At 50.9% G+C, this 23,095-nt stretch overlaps 1 protein-coding gene across 1 annotated transcript in view; it reads left to right on the forward strand.

Moving 5' to 3' along the window:
* PPP1R36 (protein phosphatase 1 regulatory subunit 36) overlaps positions 1 to 23,095 on the forward strand; it is a 53,924-nt gene that overhangs the window by 10,348 nt on the left and 20,481 nt on the right. The window contains exons 3-6 of the mRNA XM_075329610.1: positions 6,513 to 6,637; positions 7,137 to 7,206; positions 8,104 to 8,202; positions 10,725 to 10,865. Of these exons, the coding sequence (XP_075185725.1) occupies positions 6,513 to 6,637; positions 7,137 to 7,206; positions 8,104 to 8,202; positions 10,725 to 10,865 (435 nt within the window). The remainder of the gene's footprint in view (positions 1 to 6,512; positions 6,638 to 7,136; positions 7,207 to 8,103; positions 8,203 to 10,724; positions 10,866 to 23,095) is intronic.

Consider the following 23,095-nt stretch of genomic DNA (forward strand, 5'->3'; position numbering starts at 1 on the left):
TGACCCATTTTCGCAGTCCGTTGGTACCGTTACCCATTATAGAAGTCCCTTTTGAACGGATAGGGATGGATCTGGTGGGGCCCCTCGTAAAGTCCGCTCGAGGGCACCAACACATCCTAGTGATCGTTGACTATGCCACCCGGTATCCCGAGGCGATACCTCTCAGACATACTGCAGCAAAGCTTATAGCTCGGGAGTTGTTTGCTGTGTTCTGCCGGGTGGGGTTGCCCAAGGAGATCCTTACGGATCAGGGGACCCCATTCATGTCTAAAGTGACCAAAGAGCTATGCCGGCTACTCCAGATCAAGCAGTTGCATACGTCTGTGTATCATCCTCAAACGGACGGTTTAGTCGAGCGTTTCAATAAAACCCTGAAAACCATGCTAAGAAGGGTGATTTCAAAAGACGGGAAAGACTGGGATATGATGCTTCCCTATTTGATGTTTGCCATACGAGAGGTGCCACAGGCATCCACGGGGTTTTCGCCTTTTGAATTGTTATACGGGCGACATCCCCGGGGATTGTTGGACCTGGCAAAGGAAACATGGGAACAAGAGCCCACCCCCCATAAAAGTGTGATTGAACACATTTTGGGTATGCAGAACCGCATAAGCGCGGTCATGCCAATTGTGAAGGAGCATTTACAGGAGGCTCAGGCCGCGCAAAGCGGCCGCTACAATAGACAAGCCACCGTGCGGACCTTTAAACCCGGGGATCGGGTGTTGGTATTGATTCCCACGGCGGAGAGCAAATTCCTGGCTCAGTGGCAAGGCCCCTACGAGATAAAGGAAAGAGTAGGGGTGGTTAACTATAAAGTATTGCAGCCCGGTAGGCGGAAACCTGAACAAATATACCATGTCAACCTATTAAAACCTTGGCAGGAACGGGAAAGCCTGATGGCTGTTTTTTCCCCACCTCCCTCCTCTTCGGGTCGTTCACATCCGGCTCCAGCGACCTCCGGAGAGGACGAACCGGAAGTAAGGATTGGAGAAGCCCTCACCAAGCAACAGAGGCGAGAGGCCAGACGGTTGGTTCAGCAGAACCCCGATGTCTTCTCCGAGCTGCCCGGTAGGACCAGTCTGATACGACATGATATTGTCACCGAACCCCACCAGGCGTATGCATCAGCGTACCTGGATGACATCATTATTTACAGCTCCGATTGGCAGACCCACTTGGAACAGGTACAAGCGGTGGTGGACGCGCTTCGAACAGCCGGATTGACAGCCAATCCCAAGAAATGTGCATTGGGACTCACGGAAGCCCGCTACTTGGGCTACGTGATAGGCCAAGGAGTGATTAAGCCCCAAATTAACAAGGTTGAGGCGATCCAGAAGTGGCCTAGACCCCTGACCACGAAGCAGGTTAGGGCCTTCCTGGGTATCGTGGGGTACTACAGGAGGTTTGTAAAGGATTTTGCGGGACTATCAGCCCCCTTGACTGACCTTCTCAAAGGCAAGAAGTCCGTCATGGTGCGCTGGACTCCGCAGGCCGAGGACTCCTTCCGGGCCCTGAAGGGGGTCCTGTGCGGACAGCCCGTTCTTGTCAACCCTGATTTCCGGAAGGAGTTCATAGTACAGACTGACGCCTCTGAGGTCGGCCTGGGGGCAGTGCTGTCTCAGGTGGTTCAGGGGGAAGAACACCCCGTCACCTTCTTAAGTAGGAAGCTCACCCCTCCCGAGCGGAATTATAGCGTAGTGGAGAAGGAGTGCCTGGCGATCAAGTGGGCCTTGGAGTCCCTACGCTATTACCTGCTGGGACGGCAGTTTCGCTTGGTGACGGATCACTCTCCACTGGTCTGGATGAGGTCCGCCAAGGAACGGAATGCCCGGGTTACCCGGTGGTTCCTTTCTCTGCAGAACTTCCGGTTTACGGTTGAACACCGGGCCGGTAGGTTGCAGGGCAACGCCGATGCCTTGTCCCGCGGCCCGTGTTTGATGGCTGGAGTTCAACCCCACACGCTTGAACTGAGGGGGGGGGTATGTGAGACTGTGACCGGGGTTATCTATGACGGCCGGTATGTCTCGCCCAGGTTGTGCTCACTCCATGATAGAAAGTGAATCCACTATAGGGTTAATGCTGTTTCCCTACAGACTGAAGGAAGGGTTAAATAGAATCAGGAACGAGGGCAGGTGTGCCGGGGGTGAGGGAGTGAACAGAACTCCCTGAGTTTTCTGCTGGAGAGGACATGTATTGTGTTATGGACTTTTGTTTGGACATTAAAACCGTGTGCTGTGAACCTTAATGCCTGGATCCCGTGTCTTCTGCTGCGCAGCCGACCGTGCTACCTCACAATGGAGAATGGTGGTACAGAGAGCCCATGACTCCCTCCTCTACCAGAGGTCTTGACTATGTCAGTGTTTGATATGCGAACAAATCAAACTATAAACATTGTCGACTGGTGTAAGGTTTCTAGATATTTATTTTTGATTCCGAACACTGGGACCACAATGTCAACCATGAATGCCAACATGTCCTGTGACATACAGAAGGAGAGCATTGTCCCCTCCCTTCATGTTCCAACATAACAACCCCGAACACCCCCAAGACAACCACTGCCTTGCTAAAGAAACTGAGGATAAAGGTGCTGGACTGGCCAAGCGTCTCCAGACCTAAACCGTATTGTGCATCTGTGGGGCCTCCTCAAATGGAAGGTGGAGCAACGCAAGGTCTCTAATATCCACCAGCTCAGTGATATCGTCATGGAGGAGGGAAGAGGATCCAGCGGCTCCTGTGAAGCTCTAGTGACCTCTATGCCCAAGAGAGATAAGACAGTGTGTGAAAATAATGGTGGCCACACAAAATATTCTCACTTTGAGCACAATTTGTCCATTTTCACTTAGGGGTATACTCACTTTTGTTGCCAACGGTTTAGACATTAATGGCTGTGTGCTGAGTTATTTAGAGGGCACCAAATTTACACGGTTATACAAGCTGCACACTGACACTGTACATTCTATCAAAGTGTCAGGTCTTCAGTGTTGTCCCACTGCCAGGACCCTCACCCATCATGAGATTGGGGAATTTTACGAGAGAATAAAATACTTATAAAATGGCACCATCTTGGGACTTCAGTTTGCACGTCGTGCCAAATAACGTTGTGCCCTTTTTTCCATTGTAGGTTATCTGATGAGTATAATATTGTATCACATAGACATTGTGGACCCAGCATTAGGGATCAGAAGTACACGATTTCTGCAGCTGAACAATGGCAGCCTTATATCAGCGCACGCTGCTTCTCGTTTGCTTTTTGCATAGCAAATAATCTTCTGGAACACATGTTCTGATCTGTCTTCTATTATCTATTCTGTTGCAATGACTGGAACATTGGAGAATTTACAGTATGATAATATCTTGGCACTGATGGATCATGGCCTGGCAGTGTTAGATTTCCAGCAGATTAGCCGGCTTTGTCAGACTACAATAGTCCATTTATAGCCCATCATCTGGCCGGACTTTACAATAGGCAATTGCTTGACGCTGACTGATATTTCGAGTACGAGGAGGAATCCTAGAGTGGTAGAGCTGGAAGAGACTTCAAGGGCCATCGGGTCCAACCCCCTGCAAGTGCAGGTTTTCCTAAATCATCCCAGCTATATGTTTATCCAGTTTCTGCTTGAAGATTTCCTTTGATGGAGAGTTCTCTACCTCTGGTAGATCATGGTAAACTTATCAGTTATCTCTGAGTTTATGGGCTTGATGGACTCCACCATGGAGTAGAGCAATCCTCCTCCCGTGGTCTGTAGAGCTGGGGGATAACCTCTATGTAAGCTGGAAGGATGACCTGTCGCGGATAGTATTTTTGGAAAGTAGAGAGAGGGACAGTGTTTCCATGTTGATTGATGAGTTTATATTTTAGCTGGTTGGGTAACGCTAGTGGTGCCAATTTTCCATGCACTCTCAACGACTTCCGGTTTGGTAAAAATAGACTAAATTAATTATTCTTTTTTTGCATTATTAATTTTGATGAACTACCAATCAGGGATTACATTATAGAATAGTGATTGACTGGAGCTCCATTGATTCGCTCAACCTTTTTTTGAAGAAAAAAAAGGGTAAATTCGGACATGTTGCCAATCCACATAAAGATTGAACATTAATAAGGATGATCGAATGCCTCAAATATTTGGCTTCACAAATATTTGCCAAACACGTCGCCGCTATTCGACTATTCGCGAATATTCGATGCGCAATGTAAGTCTATGGGAAACCCGAATATCAACTATTCGGAACTATTCGGGCTTCCCATAGACTTAAATTGCGCATCGAATATTCGCATAGTGGAGAGTTATTCGTCGAATATTCGCGAAGCCGAATAATTGAGGTATTCGATCATCCTTAAACATTAATATATCAAAGAAGACATATATGATGCCTGGGTGCAGAAGTTCCGGTCCATGAATAGCCATAGACATCTGAGAAGACACTAGTAACCAGTACCACATAACAGGTATAGGGGTCTTGTTTGTAGATTTTGCACTTGAGTCAAGGAACTTAAAATAATACTGATGATTCATCAGACCTGGGACGGACATACCATTGGTGCAATCTGTTCCATGAAGGAAGGGGCCCATTTCTACCTAAAAAGCAGGTGGAATTATGTATTATGATGAACTATTAAACTGCAAAGGGCCCATATATTGTTCTTGCACAGGGGCCTCTTTTATCTGTGTCTGCCACTGGGTTTACTCCATACGCGACAATATTTTTATGTAAAAAATTCATGAGGGGTATTTGGAAATGTTATGCCATAACCAAACCTTTTTCCAAACCATGCCCCTCCAAAACCATTTCTCGCTTCTCCAAACTCATTCTCTGCTTCTCCAAGCCCATTCCTTGGTTCTCCAAACCCATTCCTCAATTCTCAAAGCCCATTATCCACTTCTTCAAAACCCATTCCCCGCTTCTCTAAACCCTTTCTCGGCTTCTCCAAATCCATTCCTCGCTTCTCCAAACCCATTCCTTACTTCTCCAAACGCATTCCTCACTTCTCCAAAACCATTCCTCACTTCTCCAAACCCATTCCTCACTTCTCCAAAACCATTCTCTGCTTCTCCAAACCCATCCTTCGCTTCTCCAAACCCATTCCTTGCTTCTCCAAACACACTCCTTGCTTTTCCAAACCCACTCCTCACTTCTCCAAACCCATTCTTCGCTTCTCCAAACCCACTCCTTGCTTCTTCAAACCCACTCCTTGCTTCTCCAAACCCACTCCTTGCTTCTCCAAACCCATTGCTTGCTTCTCCAAACCCATTGCTCGCTTCTCCAAACCCATTCCTCGCTTCTGCAAACCCATTCCTCGCTTCTCCAAACCCATTCCTCGCTTCTTCAACCCCATTTTGCGCTTCTCCAAATCCATTCCTTGCTTCTCCAAATCCATTCCTTGCTTCTCCAAACCCATTCCTCACTTCTCCAAACCCATTCCCTGCTTCTCCAAACCCATTCCTCATTTGATTTTCCAAACCCCACTGCTTATCTCACTGATTGAAGAAACCACTTCTAATTGTGTCCATGAGGTTTCAGATAAGTTCAGCAGCGCCTGGTAGACTTTCTGATTCTTTCTGGAGAACAGGAGGTCAACCATTATTCTAGGAGCCTCCCTGATGTTCTGGAAGATTTGGAAATCATGATTTATTTATTGCATTAGAGGGAACCTGTGACGTGTAAAAACGTTATTATTATAATCTGCAGGTTAATAGTGTTTGAAACCTGCCCAGTGCCTGCACACTGAACCCCGCTGCCGGGAGGGAACAAACTTTATGCCTCCCTGCAGCTTTCCGGGTTCAGTCACGGGGGCAGTGCTGATGCAAGTTCAGTCACCGCTCTGTGTCTGGTGAGCAGCAGCTATAACTGCCCCCTGCACTGGCTGACAGCTGGGTCTACGGCTGACTGTGCCGCCCAGCTTCTTACTTCCCAGTTTAGACCAGCAGTACAGACATGCCACAGGTTTGAACCGTTCGCTTTTCCATGCCGTAAGCAGAGGCAGCTTTGCCTGTGTAGCATCAGAGAAGCACAGGGAATCGGAAGCTGTCAAGATCCAGCAATCCAAACAGCTTCAATGCAGCACTTGCAAATGGTATATTTGTAGGAGACCGGCAACACTAATAAGACTGCAGAGGTGGCCGGTAACCTAGGCACGGAGAGGATTTTTAATCAATTGCACAGTTGCTTGTTTTTACAAGCAGTTTTAACCATTTAGGAATGTGAGACAACCCCCTCAAGGCACATGCTTCATCAGCTTTCAGAACACAGTTGTCAACCGCATATTGTACATTGCAAACATTTACACAGATATAATGTCAGTGTAAGAAGCCATCTGAATTAGATCCTCTAGTCGTTGCTGGTAGGTCCACACAATTTGATCAAAATACTAAATACCTTAAAGTTAAATGAGCACAACATTAATGCAATTGAGAAAGCACTTGAATGTTCAATGTTTGGATATATAGTATCGCCTGCTGTATTTTATAATTTATTTCAAAATTGTGTGTCCTAATCCATTATTATTAAAGACGATCAGACTTCCGCTGGGGACCTGGATCCAAATCCCCCGAAAGAAGTACCACTGACAGAATGACTAAATCTCCCAAACATAAGAAGAAGCTTCATGAATTTGTGACTCTAGAGGACGTGAAGAGTAAGTGGTCATGCATCTTATATGTCTAAGATCTTCGAGGGATATGTATATGTAGATTGAAGCTTTGTTGTCCAACGGCCGGTAACCACCTGAGCTTTCTAGAGTTCCCGTTGGCTCAACGTGTAGATTAGACCAACCCTCGGTGAGTCCCAGGGAAAGAAGATGGACCCCTGTGAGAAGTAGGGTCGTATTGAAATAGCTGGGGTAGGTTAGACGGCCAAGGATGTGCCGACTCAAGAGAAGGGGGACTAGGCACCTAGTATGCCAATGGTGGACAGTGCCAAATGCAGTTAGAATTTCCAGGAGGGCACTGCCCAGGTAAGCAAGGTTATTGGTAGACAAGGTCCTGGAGGATTTGTTTAGGAGGTGCCCCATCCATGGTGCTGACATTGTGGTGGTACCCTGGACCTTGAGTCTGAGGAAGCCCAAAAAGGTCCTAAGCCACATATAAAGAGAAAACTTGAGAACACACTTTATGTATAAATCCACTGTTTTCCAGGAGTGGCATTACACTTGGTAGAAGAACAAGAACGACTTTACTTTACTTTTGGATTTTCCAACATTCTCAGGTACGTCTCTTTGTTAACTCCTTCTCCAGTCAGCAATAGACAGTACAGCACAGATGGTATTGAAAGTATCACAGGGTGTGACGGGATAACTGGAGACCATGGCTCCTAAACTGGCCCTCAGGTTAGGAGTGCCCTAGCTGTCCCTGATCCCAGGGATACGTCTGATGGTGATAATGTCTGAGCCACGTTCCTTGCCCTGCTCTTGTGTCTGCAGTAAGCCAGAAGAGTCAAGAATGGTCAGGCTCAAGAAAAGTGGGACTAGGCACCTAGAGAGCCAATGGTAAACAGTGCCAAGTGCATTGGGTAAGCAATTAGACTGGTGGGAGAGGGCCTAGAGGATATGTTCAGTAGGAGATCGTACACAAAAGTAAAATCAGCACCAGTAATGGACAAAGACCTTGAGGATATGTTCAGAAGGAAACAGTTAAAGATTGCGATAAGCGCCAGTAGTTGGTGAGGATCTAAAAATATGTTTAGGAATGGACAGTCAAAGAGTGCAATAAGCACCAATAATGGTTGAGAGTCTGGACGATATGTTCAGGAGGTGACCGTCCTGGAAGAGTGTCATAGTCACCAATAGTGGGTGAAGGTCTGGAGGATATGTTCAGAAGGTGACCGTCCAGGAAGAGTGTCATAGTCACCAATAGTTGGTGAGGATCTGGGGGATATGTTCAGGAGGTGACCGTCCAGGAAGAGTGTCATAGTCACCAATAGTGAATGAAGATCTGGAGGATATGTTCAGGAGGTGACCGTCCAGGAAGAGTGTCATAGTCACCAATAGTGAATGAGGATCTGGAGGATATGTTCAGGAGGTGACCGTCCACTTTGCAGATAAAAAAAATGAATAATTCTCATGTTTTTTTTTAACAATTATATATTCCATCCTTTTATATTTAGATCCCAACAACTTGATGATTTCCTCATGGCCCTGATTAACTACTTGTATTGTTTTTTGGTAAAACAGTCACGTAGTAAACAACCCAAATCTTTTCTTCCGTAAGTGTTGTTTTTTTTTATATGTATGATAGTTGTATGTACTGGTAAAAAAAAAGGTTGAAACATGTTCTACTAGGTTTTTGTAAATATGAGACATTTTTAAAAAGTTTGCAGTCTGAAACAACCAGTGTCACATTAGCTATCCCTGCAGAGCAAATGTAGTATACTCCCTGACAGAAGTTCTGTCGCTTATCCATGTTATGTAAATAAAAGCTTAGAACCTGACTTTAAATTCATCCATTGGTTTTATAAATTACTCTTTTGAAAGCTGAAACCCTCCCAAATTTGGTTTAGGTTGCTGCAAAGCTGAAATATTCATCATTTAATGAACACAGAAAGGTCAGATTTTAGCAAGACAAAAGTTTTGTCGCCTTGTCATATAATGCACCCAATCATAGTTTACATCCTCACCTGTGCTCACTAAATGATCGGTTAATTCGAGGGTGTGTATAAAAAGAAACCCAGCACCCTAGACCTTCAGTTGAACTGCAACTTGACCTCTGACAACATGCCAAAAATCCACCCTGCGACCAAAGCTTTGATTATCAAGAGGCTGAAGACCAGATCCACTGCAGAGGTGGCTGGCACCTTTAATGTATCTCAGCGTCAAGTACAAGGAATTAATAAAAGATTTGAAGAGACTGGGGATTTTTTTGACAAGCCCAGGTCCGGCAGACCCCACAAGACAACTGCTCAGGAGGAACGTTTGTTGGTCAGAAAATACAAAGCCAGCCCCTCTTCCACTGCAGCAGAGCTCCAACAGGCCTGGTCACCTCAAGTCCCTGTGTCAACTAGAACAGTTTGTAGGATTCTGTCTCGAAATGGCCTCCATGGTCGAATCAGTGCCCAAAAGCCAGCACTAAACAAAAGGCAATTAAAAACCGTGTGGCATTTGCCAAGTCCCACAGCCTGCTAAACAGATGGATGCTGGAAAAGTGGCAGAAGGTGGATTTCTCTGATGAATCTTCAGTTGAATTACACCCCAGCCGCCGCAAATACTGCACGAGACCTACTGGAGCCCGTATGGATCAAAAATACACACAGAAAACAGTTAAGTTTGGTGGTAGAAAGATCATGGTCTGGGGTTACATTCAGTATGGGGTGTGCAAAACATTTGCAAGGTGGAAGGCAATATCAATAGCCTAAAATATCAAGAAGTATTAGCTACCTCTTACATTCCCAATCATAAAAGGGGTCAAATTCTGCAGCAGGATGGTGCTCCATCTCATACATCCATCTCTACAACAAAGTTCCTCCTGGCAAAGCAGATCAAGGTGCTCAAGGACTGGCCAGCCCAGTCACCAGACATGAACATCATTGAGCATGTTTGGGGTAGGATGAAAGAGGCTTGGAAGACAAAACCAAAGAATCTAGATGAACTCTGGGAGGCATGTAAGACTGCATTCTTTGCTATTCCTTATGACTTCATCAATAAATTGAATTAATCATTGTTGAACCGCATGGATGCAGTCCTTCAAGCTCATTGAAGTCACACAAAATATTATATATGGCTCTAATAGCACCACAACTTCATTCGCCAATGTTATGCAACATATCTTTGTATTAGAAGTTAATTATTTGTTTGAATTTCACATTACTTTCTGTGGGCGACAAAACTTTTGTCTTGCCAAAATCTGACCTTTTTTTGTTCATTAAATGATCAATATTTCAGCTTTGCAGCAACTTTATTTTCATAACCTAAACCAAATTTGGGAGGGTTTCAGCTTTCAAAAGAGTAATTTATAAAACCAATGGATGAATTTAAAGTCAGGTTATAAGAGGTTATAAGCTTTTATTTACATAACGTGGATAAGCGACAGAACTTCTGTCAGGGACTGTATATGCTTCTCCACTTTTGCTTAATGTAGGGCTGTCCCAAGCAGGAGACCCTGTTATGTGTATCCACTTTACTTAATGTAGGGCTGTCCCAAGCAGGAGACAGTCCTATGTGATATTCACATGTCTTAAATCAGCTGAGAGGAGCTCAAAAAAGTATATATAATAGAGTTACATACTCCAGTGGGCTCACTGACAGATTCTCAATTAACTCATTCTGTAGCCAGCCATACACACTGCAGCACACAGAGGGTACATAAGGCAAATGATACCATTTTTTTAATGAAATCCAATTGCAAAAATGATTTTTAGCCCCAAATACATGCATTTAAGCAAGAAGCAAAATGTCCAAGCCGACAACCCCTTTAACTTTAACTGAGCTCTTATGATGCATAAATAGACTAATAATAAATTACAGAGCCTGTACAACAGTAAGGATAAATTGAAACAATAAATTACACTGCTTGTATAAAAGTTTCCAGAATTAAAACAATCAAAATATGGAATGTCCTGGGTGATTTCAGCTCTAAAGCTCTCAGAATTGTGAATGCAGCTCTGAAATATAATACAGGCTGTAAATCATCACCAGAAGATATGCAATGTAATGTATTTACAATAATTCTGCATTTATAGCATAGAATGGTTCTGGCACTACACCTGTATTAAAATATTTTTGCTCTTCCTAGGAGACCAAAAGTTCTAGAAGAAGAAGAAATGGCAGCCATTAACAAGACAATAGACGTTGCACTGAAGCACCTTGCTTTTAAGTACTCCATTCTTGTACTTGGAGAGGGAATGGACAAACAGCATCATTTGGCATGTGGAAAGTATGATACTCTGAGATAACAAATGTGCCATTATTTACTCCATACTATTATTTAAAGGAGAACATCAGAGCATTTCCTGGTGTGACTTATTAGCAGCCATACTATGTGTCTCTGCTGTGTACTGTGTAATGGCCGTGTCTGACCGTACAGGGACATGGTCTGATCATACCACATCTCCTGGGCCCGGGAGGATGTAAAATGGTATACAGATATTACAGCACGGGATCATAGCTGATTCTTTCTGTGAGGTAAAACATTTCCCTGACTGTTTTAAAAAAATGTTTTACCTCAAAGAAAGATTATTTGTGATCCCGTACTGTAATGCCTGTATACTCTTTTTTCTCTTCCTCCCTTGCCCAGGAGATGTGGTATGATCCGACCATGTCAGACACAACCATTACACAGTACAAAGCAGGGGAACAAAATGGATCTGAAGTAGGGGGCGTACATGAGCACATCTTGCTTAATAGCTTTCGGTCATGCAGCTGCTTCTCCCAACAACGCCCCATATATCATACATGCTCAATTCAAATGAGCGTACATGTGTTTTTAATGTGGAAAAGGGATTAAGTCACAGCAAGATACTTTGCTTCCCTTGAGGATAAAGGATTGGGCATGTTGAAATATAACATGCCCAGTCTTTGTTCCCAGTCATTTATCAAAAATACCTTAAAGTTTTTCTTAATATTGATGGCCAGGTATAGAGAGCAAACAATGAAGAAGCTCATCTTATCAGTGGCGGTGACAAGTGTCAGACCACCACCGATCTGATATTGATTACCACCATACACATGAGAGAGGTGTCAGTTGACGATCACTCAAGAGGCTGCTATATCTTCCTACTTCCCCATAGAAGCGAGCGCTTGACTCGGCCGAGCGTTCATGTGTATTCCACTGGAAGAGAGGAGGAGGTCGATGACAGACGTCTCTGGCAAGAACTTATATCCCCTGAATTAATAGGATCCGCCATTGAAATTCCAACAGCTCGATGCTTCTCATCTGTCAGAGAGGAGTCGGCGGCCCCCATGCTGGTTTACAAATCTAAATCGCTGGGTTCCTCCTCCTTTCCTCTTATGTCTATGGTGGTCTTTAGAATAGACCTAAAATATTGTGATCATTGAAACCCCCTTTAAGGCCCCCTTCACACGCACGTGCCTCCGGTACGTGCTAGGTCCGTTCCCGCATGTACCGGAGACACGGGCACATGTATACCCATTAAAATCAATGGGTCTATGTGCACGCACGTGTTCAGCCAGTGGCCCGTGCCTCCGTGTGGAGCAGACGTGAGCCCGTGTGCTCCATATGGAGGCATGTCCGTTTTTCTCCGGCAGCACGGGTGTCACGCGGCCCGCACCCGTACCACACGGATGTAGTGTGGATGCGGTCCCACGTGACACGTGCCGGAGAAACAGACGTGTCATTGTAAAATTAAAAAAAACACATACTCACCTCCACCAGCCCTGCAGTCTCTGCCGCGGCTGTCACCTGCATCGGACCCCCAGTGAATTTGAACAACGCATCTTCTTCACTGGGGGCCGGAAGCAGCATCAGCGGGGCGTGGCCTGTGCCGGACGCTGTCAATCAGCACCACAGACAGCTCCGGAAGAATCAGGTAAGGCGGGGCTTTCCATTCTCCGTGTGTTATTACGTATAACACACGGAAAACACGCATGTGCCACAAACACGGCACACGGGGAGCAAACCACCCCTTTAATACGTCCGTGAAAAAACGGTTTGTTTTTCTCACGTGCGTGTAAAGGGGGCCTAAGGCTGTAAAGTAGATACAGAGGGATGTTGTCTTTTATCTTTGTCATCATGCAAAACACAAACCCGATGACTCAATTTGGAACTACACAGCGTCTTTTGTCCATTTTGTGTAGTCCTTTTGCGTTCAGTCATCTGGATCTGTGTATTTTGCAGCATTGTCACTGTATAAAGCCCCTTTTCTTTGCGTTGGCACTGCTGTTTACAGCTTATTTTGCTGGCATTTTGTTCCCCAGTGTTTGTTAACTGTTTACATACTTGTGCACTGGCCAAACTGGGATGGTGCAAGGATGGGAGCCAGCAGCGTCTTTGTTCGTTGTAGCGAGGGGTTTACTTTTACTTGCACGGACAGTCAGGAAGACCATTTTAGAAAGGAGTGTCGGTTGGAGACGCTTATATAAGCTTTGTTTTTGCTGAGGAGTTTTTGCTCAGCAGTTTTGGAACAAGTCCTGACAGATCTGTTCATACGTCGTACATGTACTTCTGCATTCAGAAGAGTAACTTGAAGTTTCTGGGACTCAATCCAAATATTGTATCAAGTACCCCTCCTAAAACGGACCAGGTGTCTTTCTACGTGACAGAAGCAGTCTGCCTGTGCCCCCTGAAAGGCTGCTGTTTTAGGCAGCCTGTGTTATGCCTTTGTGACGCCCCTGACCTCATCAGGGTGTCACAGGGAACTACACGCCTTTCTCTTATGGTGCAGCACTCACCCTCCATGGTTCTGGGATCCTAACTATTGGTATTGCTTCTATCAGCACTCAAATCCTAGCCACACCTCCCACCACACCCTGCCAGGCACACCAGTGGGTGGTCTAGCTGGAAAAGGGCCACCCTCCTACGGGTCAGGCAGACTGGTGGGAGGGACATATTTAGTTTGAGAGTAGCCCTCAGAGAGTGAGGAGCTGAGGCAGTTGTAGCTCCCTGGGTGACTTTGGCTAGGTCGCAGAAGGTGGTCTGGGACCGGAGGAGTCGGAGACCCGGTCGCAGGGTATTGGAGAAGGGTGCCCAGACTTAGTTTTGGAGAACGGTCGGCACCGGAATATCTAGTAACCGGACCGGTACCGAGCACGGCGGGGTACAGGACCCTAGATCAGGGAGTAGCTTCATGCAACCTGATAATTAACCTGTGGAGGATAGTCTCTTTATGAACTTTCCCCAAGAGCTCAGAGATAGAAGTCACCAACACAACTAGGGGGATAGGGTTTTCCAGCTTATGCGGCCCACTGAAATCTCAAGTGTCAGCCATCAAGTGGACAGCTCCTCTATTTAACTATAGGGAGCGGGACCCCGACAGCTTCAGGCCGAAGAGTCACTCAGAAACGTCTAAACACTAGTGCATGGAGGCAGGCTCCAGACCGCCAGCAATACTAATAGGGACGGATTCCCGAACGAGCTCCCCAGAGTGGCAGCGGCACCCAGAGACTTGGTTTACTCCTGTATCAGAGTCTGCTTAATGGTCGCACCAACATCCACACAGTCTGAGTGAGTACACTGCTCTCCCCTGAGTTTGCCCGCCTGGCCTGCACCACGCTCCCCTACACCTCCACCATCCAGAGTCCCGGGGCCTCCCCTACCCGTGGAGGGAACGTTATCTGGCTGCCCCACTCCATCTCCACCGGGTACTCCCATGGGCAGCGGCGGTACTCCCCTTACCGCGAACCATGGGTGGCGTCACAAACACAAATCCCCTGTAAATAACCCCCTTTCATTTTCGAGTGGTCGCAAGCACCTGGGTCTGGAGACCCTCGAGCCACAGCAATCCCGGATCCGAGCAGTCCGACTGCTGCAGGGGCGGTACACCCTATTGTCACGCTCCCCGGGTCCCGACGTCGTATCTCACTCACCGCTCCTGTCCCCGGGTCCCCTGCCTCCAGCCACACGTCCTCCTCGGCACCGCTCCCTGCTCTGGCCTCCGGCACCCGGGCGTCACGCATGTGCATTAGGGCACGCGAGCGGTCACTGACTTCCTCTTAAAGGCCCTGCACTCCCTAACAGGATATTGCATCAGTCAGGGTCAGGTATATTAGGAGCTCCCTGCCTGGAGGGCGTCGCCTGTTCGTCAAGTTCTGCAAGCTAGGAGTCCAGGTCCCCATGTGCCTTGCCTGTGCTAACTCTGTCTCTTTCGTAGAGTCTGCTCTGCCTCCGTAACCGGCTCCTGAATCCGGGTTTGCCAAGAGGTCCTCCGGTGTCCGTCAGCGGGGAATCCCACCACCGTTACGTCTGCCTGTGCCTGTCTGTGATCCCCGGCTTCACCCGGCTGCCTCCCCCATCACATCCAGCTAACCCGGATCCCGTCTGAGCTTTCTAACCAGCACCCGTACCGGACTCCCGTAATTGTCTCCAAGAACTCTGTGGCTCTAAAGACTCCGTTCTACCCGTTCCCTGAGGGACGCTATCCCGGTCCCGCTAGTACTCCGGCTACCGTGTACCTAGGCCCTCTGGTGGGGTGACCGGACAGTCCCTGTATAGGGGTTAGCTCCAGGTTGCCTCACTGGGGGAGTCTGGTGCACGGCCCAGAGGATCCACCATCACCCGGACCTAACAGAACGAACAGGCCATGGATCCCGCCGAAGCACTAGCATCCCAACTGGCCGGATTGCAGCAGGAGCTGGTACGTCAGCGAGAGACCCAATCCCGTATGTTGGCCTTCATGACGTCAGTGGACACCCGCCTGAACACACTGCAATCCACAGCCACGTCCCTGTCCACTTCCGCCACATCCACGGCTTCCGTAGGGACAACTTCTGCGACCTCGCAACTGAGACTAGCCTCTCCGCCTCGGTTTGCCGGGGACCCCAAGAACTGCCGTGGGTTCTTGAACCAGTGCTCGCTGCACTTCAAACTGCTCCCACATCTCTTCGCTTCCGACCAAGCTGAGGTTGCCTTCGTCATGTCTCATCTGGAGGGTGAAGCACTGGCATGGATGAACCCCTTGTGGGAGAGGGAAGATCCAGTAACCACCAACATCCAGGACTTCCTGCACACCTTCCGCACCGCGTTCGATGAACCCGGACGTGCTTCTTCATCCGCCTCATCCCTCCTCAGGCTACGCCAAGGAACTTTGACAGTTGGTCAGTATGCCATCCGGTTCCGCACGCTGGCATCTGAGTTGGGTTGGAACAATGAAGCCTTGACTGCCGCCTTCTGGGAGGGGCTTACCAGTCGTATCAAGGACGAGCTGGCCGGCCGAGACGTCCCCTCCACCTTGGACTCCCTGATCGCCCTCGCAACCCGGATAGACCTCCGCTTTCAAGAAAGGTCTAAGGAAATGTCCCGCGAGCAGCGCCCTGTAAGGCACTCCGCTTCTCCACAGAGCCTATCCTCTCCTCATCCGGGCTCTCTGGCTCCTCCATCCATGAGCCCATGGAGTCCATGCAAGTGGACCAGCTACGGTCCTCCGAGCAGCGTCGAGCGGAACGAGCCGCCAAGGGTCTCTGCTTCTATTGTGGAGACGGCACACACCAAGTGCGTGCCTGCCCAGCGAAACCGGGAAACTCCAAAGCCTAGGGTTGGTAGGAGAGGCCACCCTAGGTACTGGGAAGCTCTCTGACCCAGTGACATGGACTGTACAGGTGACAACAGGAGAAACCCGCTTCACGGCAGAGGCATATCTCGACTCCGGGGCAGCGGGTAACTTCATCCACCAGGCCACAGTTGACAAGTACCAGTTACCTGTCACCCCGCTGCAGACACCGCTGGTGATAGCCTCTGTGGATGGGAAACCCCTCTCTGATCCCGTCCTGTTCGTCACTAAACCTGTGAAACTGCGTATCGGTGCGCTACACACCGAAGAAATCGCCTTCTATGTTCTGCCACGCATGTCTCATCCGCTTCTGCTGGGTTTACCCTGGTTACGGGTACATGAACCTACGGTCAGCTGGCGTACTGGAGAAATCATCCGCTGGGGCCTGTCTTGTCATGAGAACTGCCTCCAGTCAGTCCAGCCCGTCCGTCGTCCTCCGGCCCCGGACTCCTTACCTGGTCTTCCTCCAGCCTATTGGTCCTTCGCGGATGTGTTCGATAAAAAGGAGTCGGAGGTATTGCCTCCACATCGACCCTACGACTGTGCCATTGACCTTCTGCCGGGAACCACACCCCCTCGGGGACGGATATACCCTTTGTCCCCTGCTGAAACCCGGGCCATGTCTGAATACATCACCGAGAACCTGGCACGGGGGTTCATTCGAAGGTCCTCGTCCCCGGCTGGTGCGGGCTTCTTCTTCGTCAAGAAAAAAGAAGGCGACCTACGGCCCTGTATCGATTACCGGGGACTAAACCAGATCACAGTGAAAAACAAATACCCCCTGCCTCTCATCCCTGAACTCTTCGATCGGCTCCAGGGAGCCCGTATATTCACCAAATTGGATCTCCGTGGGGCCTACAACCTGGTTCGCATACGCTCCGGGGACGAGTGGAAGACCGCTTTCAACACCCGGGATGGGCACTATGAATATTGCGTGATGCCCTTCGGCCTTTGCAATGCTCCGGCAGTCTTCCAGGAGCTGGTGAACGACGTGTTCAGGGACCTCCTCTATGTCTGTGTAGTCGTATACCTGGACGACATCTTAATCTACTCCCCAGACCTACGTACCCACAGAGAGCACGTGCAAATCGTGCTACAGAGGCTGAGGAAGAATCGCTTATACGCCAAACACGAGAAGTGTGTGTTCGAACAATCATCCCTCCCCTTTTTGGGCTATGTAATATCGGACACCGGACTGCAGATGGATCCCGGGAAGGTCTCTGCTATCCTCGACTGGCCTCCTCCTTCGGGACTAAAAGCCATCCAACGTTTCCTCGGTTTTGCTAACTACTATCGCCAGTTCGTCCCTCACTTCTCGACCCTAACTGCTCCGCTCTCCGCCCTGACCAAGAAGGGGGCCAATCCGAAGGCTTGGACACCCGAGGCCGAAGCCGCCTTCTGCTCTCTGAAGCGGTCCTTTGCTTCTTCTCCCGTCCTTCACCGTCCTGAGTTGAACCGTCAATTCACCCTGGAGGTTGACGCCTCCTCCGCAGGGGCAGGAGCCGTACTTATGCAGAAATCCGCCACCGGGAAGATGGTCACCTGCGGCTTCTTCTCCAAGATCTTCTCAGCCCCAGAACGCAATTATACCATTGGTGATCGAGAGCTCCTGGCCGTTAAGATGGCGTTGGAGGAATGGCGATATCTCCTGGAGGGAGCGGTTTACCCGGTGATCATCTATACTGACCACAAAAACCTGGAGTATATACGCTCCGCTCAAAGGCTGAATCCGCGCCAAGCACGTTGGTCTCTCTTCTTCGCCAGGTTTGACTTTCAGCTACACTACCGGCCTGCGGACAAGAACGTACGGGCAGATGCCCTGTCTCGGTCCTTTGTTCCGGTAGACCAAGAGGAGGAGCCAAGCCAGCCCATCATCTGTCCTAGCAAGGTCATCCCGGTGGCTCCCGTCTCCCTGGCACAGATCCCTCCTGGGAAGACGTACGTCACGGAGACCGACCGACTCAAGGTCCTCCAATGGGGACACTCCTCGAAAGTGGCCGGACACGCCGGCCAGAAGAAAACCTGGGGCGTCATCGCCCGTCACTATTGGTGGCCGTCTCTTCGTACGGATGTCACCGCCTTCGTCTCTGCATGTTCCTCCTGTGCCCGGAACAAGACGCCTAAGCACCTGCCCTTTGGTCCTCTTCTCCCTCTGCCGACTCCTTCCATTCCATGGCAACACATAGCCATGGACTTTGTCACGGACTTGCCCTTGTCCTCCGGTCATACGGTCATCTGGGTCGTGGTGGACCGATTCTCGAAAATGGCTCATTTTGTTCCTATGGCTGGATTGCCCTCTGCTCAAGAGCTTGCGGACGCCTTCATACAGCACATCTTCCGGCTGCATGGCTTTCCTGCCCATATCGTGTCCGACAGAGGAACCCAATTCACCTCACGCTTCTGGAGGGCTCTCTGTGAACACCTGGGGGTGTCTCTGGACTTTTCCTCTGCCTACCACCCTCAGTCAAACGGACAAGTGGAACGAGTCAACCAGATCATGACCACCTTCCTTCGTCACTACGTCAATGTCCACCAGGACAACTGGTCCACGCTCCTTCCTTGGGCTGAATTCTCTCATAACCACCGGGTCAGCGAATCCACCTCCAGTTCTCCCTTCCATATTGTCTATGGTCTCCAGCCTTCTGTGCCGTTACCAGTCTCTCCAGCTTCCGATGTACCTGCAGCAGATGCCCTGGCCAGAGCCTTCTCCGCTATATGGGCCTCAGTCAAGACCTCCCTGGGACATGCTGCTGCTCGAATGAAGAAACATGCGGACAAGAGACGTCTTGATCCTCCTTGCTTCTCTCCTGGGGACTTGGTCTGGCTTGCCTTCAAGTACGTCCGACTCAAGATTCCTTCGTACAAGCTGGGTCCGCGGTACATCGGTCCCTTCAAGGTCCTCAGGAAGATCAACGAGGTGTCCTACAAGTTGCAGCTACCGCCCTCCATGCGGATACCCAACTCCTTCCATGTGTCCTTGCTGAAACCTGTTGTCCTCGGTCCCTTCTCCTCTGATGCCTGTCCTCCTCCTCCCATAGCCGATGATGACATCTATGCGGTAAGAAATATCGTGGCCATGAAGACCGTCAGGGGACGGAAGTACTTCCTGGTCGACTGGGCAGGTTATGGTCCCGAGGATAGGTCCTGGGAACCTCGGGAGAACGTGGGTATGTCGCGGGCGGGGAGGAGGGTGTCAGCACACCGCGCTCACCCCTTCTGCTCGGGTCCGGCAGTTGCTCCTGGTGGCTCGAGCTGCGGGCCGGATCCCGGGGTGTCTCGAGCGACACTCCTCGCCCGTGAGTGAAAGGGGGGTGTTTGTTGGGATTATAGTTCGTGACGCCACCCACGGTTGTGGTGATGGCACCACCGCTGCTTTGGATGGGGAGCCCGGGGATGGTGATGGGAGCAGCCAGGTGTTGTGTTGCCCCTCCGTGGGTAGGGGTTGGTGATCCCGGGGCCCGGTGAAGAGATGTGAAGTGTAGGGCCTGGAGGGCGCAGGGATGCGGGGGCAGCGCTGTGCCTTGCGGCACTGTGGTACTCACTCAGCCTGAGACACGGACACAGTTTGTACGGTAAACCAACGGCTGGTAGGACGGTCCCACAGACGGTTGCACCTGCACTCCCGGTAGTTAACGGTGTTGCCACTCTTCCCTGCACCTTGTGTTCTGATGGTGGTAGCGGTGGATTCCCTCCGGTTACCCGCTCCCCGACTGCAATCTGGGCCGGAGGAGCTCTACACTTTGCCCGCAGGCGCTGGCCCTGGGGAAACTGGTGCCTTGGCGGTGGCGGTGTCTCCCCGGTAATGGTCGGGCTGTTGCCGTCAATCGGGACTTTGTTGCTGGGAGATCTACGTCCCCTTCACTAACGGATTTAGCAGATCTGACGACTCCTAGCCCTGCTGGGGTCCGAAAGGCCCCTGTCCTGGTGCTGACTGTCCTTCGGAACACTGCTCCAGACCACCGGGCACACAGCCAACGGGGTCCTTCCAGGAACCTCCGAACCGTCCCACTCCGGACAGCCACCGTCGTTGTCAACCTTGCTGGTTCCGTCCGGACACACAGTCACGGACCTTCAGGCTTTTCTGTCACTTTCTACTTTCTCCTTTCTACTTTCACTTCTGGTTGTTCACTCTAGCCCTTCACTGGACTTCACTCTTGCCCTGCCTGGGCTTTCCGCCTGGTAACTTCCTGCCTCCAGATCTGTGAGCTCCTTGGTGGGCGGAGCCAACCGCCTGGCCCACCCCCTGGTGTGCATCAACAGACTGCTGGAAGAGGGCAACAAGGGTTTGTGTTTTGACTGTGGTGTTCCTACCTGGGATGTGGGGTGTGGGTGTTGTGTTCTGTGTCCCCTGGCTTGCCCAGGGCGACACATTCCCCCTTAGCAAAATGCAGACCGTCCGCGGGCTGCCGTCCTACACCGGTTTTATTTTTCTGTAAAAAGGGGATAACAGGGTTAAACAAAACATAAATACATTTTTAATCAATCTTCCCAAGACGGGAGGCACATTTTACTTTTAACGTTACAACGGTGTACGGTCACGGTTTCCGCTCTCTCCCACCCAAGCAACCTGGCCCTGATGCTGCCCCTAAAACCCAGGCAGCACCCCTTGACCCACAGTCCAGCACACGGTACCCGAGCGGGATCTGTCCTTCCCTCCAGAGGGTAGCCACCGGTCCTTTTGGTGGCTGGGCCCTGGCCTGCTCTGCTCAGGGCCCTCCCTCCAACCTGCCTCTCCGGAGGCGGCATTGCGGAAACGGTAACGGTACCCAACATATTTACAAGCCACTAACGTTTGTGGTTGCCCTGCAGAGTTCACGGGCTTGTCCATGGATAGTTCCCATGCATTTTTAAACTTTGAACGGTCCCCACGGGGACAACGGTGCCGGCTCCAGCCGGTTCAAATCACAATGGCAAATCAGGTGAAAACTCGGTAATCATTTTTCATTTTTCAAAACTTTCAACAAACTTTCAAACAAACAAAGTGCTGGTCCCTACGGGGACGGTGCTGCGGGCCTCCATTGCCCTACTCCGGTCCTGCTGCTGCTTCATCCGAGGGAGGGGGTGCAGAGCTCATCTTGCTCTCCGGGCTGCCCCTCAGCTTTACATCCAGGGCAAACCACCCCCTCTCTCCGCAGTGCCGAGTGTACCGCACCATGTCTCCCGGGATAAGATTGCGGCCAGGATGCTCTTCGGGCAGGTGATCATGCACATCCCGCCGGGCTACAAACACCTCGGCCTCCAGGCCCGGTTCGTATATGAACCCGTAGCCCCGGCGGATATCAAACCGCCTCACCTGCCCCTCGTAGAACGGGCCCCGGACACGGAAGGTCGCTCGCCGCAGGTTCTCCTTTTCCCGGATGGCTCGGGCTACCAGCTCGGCTTTCCTCCGCTCCCTCTCCGCGATCTCCAGGCCCAGCTTGGTCGGCTCCCTGTCCCAGTATGGCTCCGGCGCACGGGTTGAGCCCCGCGGGACTTCCAGTACGTTACCCACTGTCAGGAAGGTGGGCGGCGTATCCCGCGGTGTCATGGCCTTGGGCGCTGCCTTGCAGCAACAACCCGGCGCCACCTCAGCCGAGGTGTGGGGGATGGGCACAGGGGCTTTCCGCAGTTGGGCCTTCGGCTCGGAGCGGGTCATCGGCTCCGGCTCGGGAAACTGCTCGGGGACTGTCTCTGGCACAATCTTCGGGGCCCTCCATGGCAATGCCTCCGGTTTGCTTCGGGCTCCGGCTACAGGTCGGTCCGCTGGGGCGGACGGGCTGGGTATCGCTGCCGGTTGCGGTGGCAGCGGGCCTAGTGGCGGGGTCACGGCCTCCGAGACGGGTGGCGAGGGAGGCAACGGGGGGAAAGGGCTTGGACCGGGTCCCTCAGCCGCAGCGACCGGTCCCTCCGGGACATAGGGGCGTGGGTCACTCACCCTCCCTTCCTCCGCTTCCTCCTCGCGTCTCCGCACGGCTGCCAAAACGTCCGCCATGTCGGTCTCCCACTCCTCCAGGAGGAGCTGCATTTTGACCTGCAGCCTTAGATGGAGCTGCGCGGTCCGGATCTCCACCCACGCTGCGGTTCCCGGTGCGGGGGCCACGGTGTTTCGGGACGGCATCCACATGATGTCTTTGCTGTTTGTTTCCAGGAACGGTTTTCTGGCAAGGTCCTGGCGTCCTTGCTTTTATAACGGCGACTACATGCCGCCAGCCGCCATCGCGTCCCCCTTAGCTCTTTCCGGCCCCTCCTCTCTCGGGGCGGGGTTTTGGCCTTCGCGCCTCTACTGCTCGAGAAGACGCTCGAGCGGGAACTTTTCGCGCCAAAGATGGCGGCTTCTGAAATTTTTCTGCCGGATACCTCCGGCTGTAACAAGGCGCACCTCTACCTCACGGCAGAGCGGTAAGATCCTGTTCGTGACGCCAAGTTGTCGCGGGCGGGGAGGAGGGTGTCAGCACACCGCGCTCACCCCTTCTGCTCGGGTCCGGCAGTTGCTCCTGGTGGCTCGAGCTGCGGGCCGGATCCCGGGGTGTCTCGAGCGACACTCCTCGCCCGTGAGTGAAAGGGGGGTGTTTGTTGGGATTATAGTTCGTGACGCCACCCACGGTTGTGGTGATGGCACCACCGCTGCTTTGGATGGGGAGCCCGGGGATGGTGATGGGAGCAGCCAGGTGTTGTGTTGCCCCTCCGTGGGTAGGGGTTGGTGATCCCGGGGCCCGGTGAAGAGATGTGAAGTGTAGGGCCTGGAGGGCGCAGGGACGCGGGGGCAGCGCTGTGCCTTGCGGCACTGTGGTACTCACTCAGCCTGAGACACGGACACAGTTTGTACGGTAAACCAACGGCTGGTAGGACGGTCCCACAGACGGTTGCACCTGCACTCCCGGTAGTTAACGGTGTTGTCACTCTTCCCTGCACCTTGTGTTCTGATGGTGGTAGCGGTGGATTCCCTCCGGTTACCCGCTCCCCG

The sequence above is a fragment of the Anomaloglossus baeobatrachus genome, chromosome 12, assembly GCF_048569485.1.
Source record: "Anomaloglossus baeobatrachus isolate aAnoBae1 chromosome 12, aAnoBae1.hap1, whole genome shotgun sequence".
Lineage (NCBI taxonomy): Eukaryota > Metazoa > Chordata > Amphibia > Anura > Aromobatidae > Anomaloglossus > Anomaloglossus baeobatrachus.